The following is a 7,193-nucleotide window of genomic DNA, read 5'->3' as shown; positions in this document are numbered from 1 at the left end:
CTACACTGCGATGTCAGGAGCATGTGGACTGAGTGCTATGGCTGTTACTGCAGCCCCGGGGCCTTAAGTGTGTATCCCCTGTGGGCTTCTCCTGCTGAGCCTATCCTGTAGTGCAGTGCTGCTTGCCGGGTCTCAGTCCGTAAGGCAGCTTGTACATCCTGGGTGGTCCTCGCTATCATCCAGCAGAGGACAGTCTGTTCCAGCCCGATGTCTGTATCCTGTGAGACTGCTGCACAGATTGGAGAGGGCATTGTGTTATACCGCTGCTTAACCCAGTGAGTAAGAGCTCTGCCCTAAGAACATTTTTGGCAACCTTTCACCAGGTTCTGCTACCTTCTAGAACTTTTCCTTTTCTCTGACTCCCTGGCAACTTAGTGACAAGTGTCTGCTGCGTTGGGTGACTTGTGCCCCAATTTTTGTGGACTACCTCCTTGCTTTGGTCCATCTGTTCTCCTCTCCAGCTTCTTCTTTTTAATATATCCTTTAAAATCCAGTCTTACAATTAGAAACGGCCCTTTGGAGACGACCGTAATGCGGATGGGAAAATGAGTTTGCCCCCTTGCTCTAGTGGATACGGGGGTGGCCAGCATGGTACGCAGGAGGATTGTAAGTATCCGAAAAGCAAAGCTTTGACAGCCATAAAGATATATAAAGAAATTAATTACTCAGAATCTTTAAGTGTCGTAAAGAGACCAGATTGAATTGGCCAGACTAGCCGGACATTGTGTGCATTTAGAGGGATTCGGGCGCCGCGGCCGTAATACAGACACAGAATGCAGCTACATTCCAGCATCTGAAGACCTCCTCCAATCCATCAAGCAATGATATGTGGTCATTACAGGCAGCAGTACAGCAAGCAGCGGAAGCTTCACCCGTCCTCTGAGCCAGCCGACATCTGAGGGAATCTGCCAACGCATTCTTCATCCAGAGGCTATATTACTAGATCACAGACGGAAAATTGGTCTCGCTATCCACATTTTGCTCTGAGACTTAAACACGGTTCGATCTTCATAAGAACGTGTAAAACAAGAGCATCCAGGAATTTACATCAAAATAACTCAAAAAGCATAAAATGGCCAAATCGAAATCCTCTTACTGAACGTTCATTCACCAGAATATAAATGTGACGCTTTAATTATCTGCCATAATCAATGCGAAACCATAAAGACAAAAGGCAGACAGGAGTTCGTGGCCGCTCTGCTCCCCTTAAAGGGGACGTTCACACCTAGCAGGAATACTGCGGCTTCACATGACCGGGTCGGATCCCGCAGCAGCTTCCGGCAGTGTCACCCCGTACCTGTAGCTTCTGCATTGCGTAGGATCGCGGTGGCTCGCTGTTGGTCATGCGCAGTATAGGGTTTTCTTCCCAATATATGTATTTATTGCGCAGATACCCGTGGCCCATACGCAACGTTAATTGCAGACGAGCTGCAGGTTCGACGGCCTCCAATGACTTCTAACCGTCCGAGCAGAGTCTGCAGAATAGAGCAAGCTGCGATTTTTCCTCCGCTTGCAGAATATGCAATTCATATCCGTCAGTGTGAGCAAAAAAACAAAAGTACATGTCCTTCCCAATGCAAGCGATTTGCTGCGGATTTTCTGCGCAAATGCCGATCGCAGATTACGTAATAGGAATCCGGTCGTGTGAAGCAAACCTAAGTCAAAATCCATACCATCCACATTTTCAGAGCCGACTTCAGCAGCCGCAGTACTCTCCCTTATCTCCAGATTCTTGGCGCCATCAGCGCTTCCTTCACCTGGCGGCCCCCAGTGAGCGCAGCACCGCTGGGTCAGGTCGTGCCACTTCTGCAGCATTCTGCTATGTGTGAACGGACCCGAAAAAAGGTTGTTCTTCATGTTCAAAACTATTTGTAAAGGTATACGGTCTGCGCAAAATATATAGTGAACCATCAGCTACAGAACATCTTCACTTGATACATTACGGCCACGCCGTCTTTACGTCACTTGCTAATTTTAATGTTTCGCTGTCCATCTGCATCTTTTTACACTCCTTTATGTCTGTAAGGACGTGTAAGTGGCTATAGCTCTTAAAGGTAACGGTCTAGAAGGACACTGCCCGGCGTGGATGGTGTGGAGGGTCCTCCTTACAACACTCCTACACAGCTTGTGTGATCTTTCCCTCCTCCCCTTGCAAACAGCCTTGTGAGCTGCCCTCCCTGCTGACTTGGATGCTTCCCATCCTCTTCACAAGCTGATCTGTTGTATACAACCTCCACCCACTCCCTGCTGCTACATCCAACAATGAGGGCAGGAGTGTAGTAAAGGTTTCATGGGTCCTGGTGCACAAGTTCAGCTTCCACTGCCGCCTTCCTTAAAGCAAAATCTGATCTAGTCTCCATTAAATCACAAAGTTGCATGAATGAAAATCACTGATCACTAGGTATACAACGAGTTGTACATTGCAGCAGAAATTCATATTCTGGCTGCTGATACACGGTTTGGTTATAATCCATATCTTACCAATCTCAACGTAACGGTTGGGCAAGTCCCTTATTTCACTGGCATGTCGCTCCTTGACCGAACAGATCTGCAACAAAGGCCAACATATCAGTAGGTTCTCTTACATCCCGTGGACCCTTATACCCCATGCTGGCTCGTGTACAATCTGGCAGACCGTTTGGAAAACAAAGGTATTTCATATCCCAGTCGTTATCTAAGCTACACTGCAGTAAGATGCACTGAATGTATTATAGATTTTGTGCAGCTTTTGGCACTTCGTGCATCAAAAGATTAACTCTACACCGGCTATGGCGCAATCTGTGCCGCAACTTCCACCAGTCTCTGATGTAAAGTCATAGTAAATATATCGGCCACATTCCCTCCCACTTAGGCCGGCTGTGCACGAACGGATTTGTGTGGAATCCGCTGTTGGCGTCTGCACCGCGGATCCACAGCAAATACTGTTTGTTACATGCCATGGAAAAGCTCTTCTTCCTGCACACTCACGGAATCGAATTGCAAATTCCGTGAAGAGGGGGAAAAAAGAAATCGCACCACGTTTCATCAATGGAAGCCGCCTGACCCGCGGCCCATCTGCAATTGACATGGCAGAAAGGTTGCAGATTCCACGTCATCGCCTAGCAACGTCACGGGAAAAAAAATGTGGAAAAAAAATCCGTACTGCACATGTCTGCCGGCGATCTTCCGCAGGCATCCGCAATACAGATGAAGAACAGAAGGGACAGATTTGCGCAGATGCCGGCCAGGCACAGGGTTGGATTGCGCTGCGGGCTCCCGCGTGTGGAATCCGACCCGTTCGTGTGCAGCTGGCCTAAGTCCACCACTTTTTAAAAACCTTTGGGACTCTTTTACAGTAGAAAACTTCAGCGCTTTGATAAATTCTTCCAAAAGTGCCCAAATTCTTCACCAGATTTCCAGAGGAAATCCTTAAAGGGGTTTTCCAGGCAGCGCCGACTGTCAGTGCCGAATAAACCAGGATCGGAGCAGAAGCCGCTACTCTGACCTGTGTAGTGGCCAGTGCTTGAAATGCAGGCGCAGCTCTCAATGAAATCATAGCAATTCCGAGCGCCGGACACAAGAGTCAGAGCTTCCTGACCCCGGGGTATCCTGGCACTGACAGCAAACGCTGCCTGGAAAACCTCAACATTCTGCTGGCTGTCCTTTTAGTTGGACAGTCCTGAAGCGCAATATCATTCTCAACAGCGTGGTCCTAACTCTACCACAGCCGGTGTCACGGCTTCCCCTTCTACAAGACTGATGTGATAGATTCATTGACTGAACATTTAGGATTTGTTACTCCTCCCCCATAGATGTTTAATGGGTCTGTCCCGTTTCCTTCCTTACAATAGAATGACATTTCTTTAGTAATGTGAACAGAAGCTAATTTTTTTATATATGTGTATAATGGTCAGGGCGGGTTTTTTCTGATTTCAGACTTCCAAATCCCAGGTAGTTTGAAAATATAACATGCCAACAATCTAAAGTCACCACTAGAGGGAGCTTAATGTATACTGTATATATTTTGGATCTGTAAAAGCACAGTATATAATGAGCTCCTAAGCTCCCTCTAGTGCTGGCTGCAAGCAACAGCTTGTTATCGCCTAAATGCATATGTATACATGCGAATCAAACCTCCACATTACAAAGATAAAGCTGTGCTGCCCATAAAGAAATCAATCTGGACATAATTTTGGGTCCAAAAAGACATAATGAGAAAAAAGGTACAAATTCAAATATAAAAACCGTGCACAATCGGTTAAAGCCAAGTACTTACCAAGTTAACTTCAAATAAAAAAAATCTCAAAAAGAAAAATGTTCCTTCAAATAATTGACCACCAATAGTTGATCGATGGCCGCCATGAGGAGCTGGAAGTGTAACAAGAAACAGCACTGCCATTGATTTCAATGGGCATGAAGCTAGCCCTCATACTTCTGGCACTGACTAATGATGATGATGAAAAATCAGCTGATCGGCGGGGATCCTAGGCAGCGGGGCCCCCGTCGATCCACTACTGATAACCTAGCCTGGGGACAAGTCAGCAGTAGTTAACGTTCTGGAATACCCCTTTAACAACTAAGTCCCCCATTCAATAGTCAGATTACTCTTCCTGAAGAAGCTCCAGGCGTGCATTGCAGGACACGGAGTATCATAGTAACACACCTTGTCCCAAAGTACATTTGAAGAAACATTCTGGGCAAAATTCAAACCGTTTTACCGGAAGTACTAGGACTGACTGTCGGAAACCCATCCTAACCCCGACATCCACTGCTGGTCATCTGACCCAGTATGATTTCAATGTTATCCATCTTTCATACTTTGTACCAGTACTAAATGCTTGGACACTACAGCTATGGGCTATGCAATTACTATTTCACCTTGGAAATTCAAAAAGTCTCCTGAAGAGGCCCCTAAGTTACCATCTTGTGGCAAGTCAGTGGACTCCTTATAAGTGGCAATGTGTCTCACCAATGTAAGGCCTCCTTCCCACGAACGGATTTCCGCCGCGTAATTCGCGGTGAAAATCCGCTGCGTTGCCTGCAGCTATTAGGTTCTATTGAACCTAATAGCTCAGGGCACACAATGCGGAATTCCACCGCGGAATTCCGCACCGTGAAATCACCTGTCCTCACCCGCGGCATGTTCTATTTGCTGCGGGTGTACGCGCTGACGGCTTCCATTGCAGTCAATGGAAGCCGTCCGTTCACGCTATCTCCCGCTGTAACGCTTTCCCGCCTACCGCCGCCGCGTCATGTGACGCGGTAGGCGTGTCATGTGAAGCGGTGGCAGTGGACGGGGAAGCGTCAAGCGGGAGCGAAAACGCCAGATCCGCTGGTAAGTATGGGGTCTCTGGGGGGCGCCGTGAATATTCCGCGGCGGAGCCCGTCACGCTCGTGTGCAGCCAGCCTTAAGCCGAAGGACACATATAAAGCCTATCACTGGTCAACACTGAAATGATGACTGACTTCAAAAGGTCCTAATCTGTAGAATCTTGGTGCGCTGAACACGAATATGACCCTGGGAGTGTTTTATTGGCTCTCGCTTTGAAGATATTTCATATAGTTCATTTTCTGTGTTTCACTGTGTAAATGTATCCAGTATGTCTGTAACAACATCCTTACAGCTACAGTCTGAGCCGGACAGCAGCCGTGTGTGTACAGGACCTGTGAGGGACCTATTCCAGAACCTCCAGCACAATATTCTCTATATTAATCTGATGAGGATGAGCCGACCGGTCCTTCTCCTGGTCCGTCAGCATGCAGTGATCCAGATTTTCACTGTGGTGCATCATAAACCCCACACAGAATAGGACAGGAAGAACTAAATGACCTGGTGTGTGACTTGGACTTATCCAAGAACAAGGCAGAATTGCTAAGTTCAAGACTCCAACAATGGAATCTTCTAGAAGAAAATGTCAAAAATACATCATATCGAAGGCAGCAAAAGCAGTTTGAGCCTTTCATTAGAAAGGAAGGTAATCTGGTATTCTGTTCTGATATTGAGGGCCTCATGAATGCCTCAGAAATCACTCATGACCCACAAGAATGGAGACTATTTGTAGACTCTTCGAAACTGAGTCTTCAGGCTGTGCTTTTGCACAATGGAAACCGTCTTCCATCTATTCCAGTAGCGCATGCTGTCCACATGAAAGAGACGTACGATAACTTGGAGCAGCTACTGAATACCCAGTGAGTATGACAAGTACAGGTACTGATTCTTCACAGGTATTACCCATCGGCCTATTACTATTGGCATGCATTTCGTGATGTAAACAATTACTGCAGGTTACGAAAAGAACAGAGCCAATTTTGCATTTTGACTGTGATATCCGTACTAAGGGCATAAAAACTAAAGAAATGACTAATTTTATTTCAGTAACATGACTTTGGTAACACTTTGTTGCCCGGTGTAATAATGGTACATGATGAACACAGCAAGCCTTTCCAGATGACAGATTTATGTACATTGGACATGTTCATAGACTGTCGTCTTCCTCCATGGTTACCTTGACAGATTTGCCCCATCCGATGACAAGCGTCAGACTGTCCTTCCAGAAGAGGCTGCAGGGGTACATGTCCGGCCGCAGGCTGCTGTCGTCTCTCGGCACATTAGTGATCCTTTGCCTCGTGATTATGTCTAAGATTTTGACTCCCTATAGAAACGAAAACAAAAATGTAAGAAGTTTAAAAAGGGGTGAGTGTGTTCTATACTATGTGATCGGGGCATAGAGGCTTAGTCTTTACCAAGAATCTGTAATCCATCCGCCAGCAGGCCAGGTTACGGTGTTCTCACAGACACAAAACCTGGATTATAAACAGTAATTCTATACCTTCCTATCTTTACGGTTTTTGACAGCAGACACGCGTGGGTCATACCAATTTGGCATCTGATCTTATGGTCTCTTTGCACGGACTGCCGCCTGACTATGGCTGTTGTGATTACACAGGGGTGATAGTCGTTCCAGTGAATGGAGGCGCAGCGAGTCGGGAACGTTCCAGCCGGCCAGCCTCCATGCACCGTAAACAGGAGTCACTCAAACATCGACTAATACTAAAAACCAAGCTAGTCCGACAGGTAAGTGATTTCTCACTCCATTCCCTGTCAGCGGTCACATGTATGAGGGGCAAATATTGCCCACATTCTCTGTTTCCAGTGAGAATCCTGGCCCCGTGTACGGACTCTTCACTTTCTGATGTCACTTGCAGCGTCTCGC

The 7,193-nt window shown here is 46.8% G+C and overlaps 1 protein-coding gene across 1 annotated transcript in view; it reads right to left on the bottom strand.

Annotated features, from left to right (window-relative positions):
- VPS41 (VPS41 subunit of HOPS complex) overlaps positions 1-7,193 on the bottom strand; it is a 240,280-nt gene that overhangs the window by 89,244 nt on the left and 143,843 nt on the right. The window contains exons 9-10 of the mRNA XM_066584684.1: positions 6,486-6,632; positions 2,482-2,548 (exon numbers count right to left, since the gene is read on the bottom strand). Of these exons, the coding sequence (XP_066440781.1) occupies positions 2,482-2,548; positions 6,486-6,632 (214 nt within the window). The remainder of the gene's footprint in view (positions 1-2,481; positions 2,549-6,485; positions 6,633-7,193) is intronic.

Source organism: Eleutherodactylus coqui, chromosome 12 (assembly GCF_035609145.1).
Source record: "Eleutherodactylus coqui strain aEleCoq1 chromosome 12, aEleCoq1.hap1, whole genome shotgun sequence".
NCBI classification, from domain to species: domain Eukaryota; kingdom Metazoa; phylum Chordata; class Amphibia; order Anura; family Eleutherodactylidae; genus Eleutherodactylus; species Eleutherodactylus coqui.
Note: the sequence above shows the minus strand (reverse complement) of the source record. Positions and strands in the feature narration are given on the sequence as shown.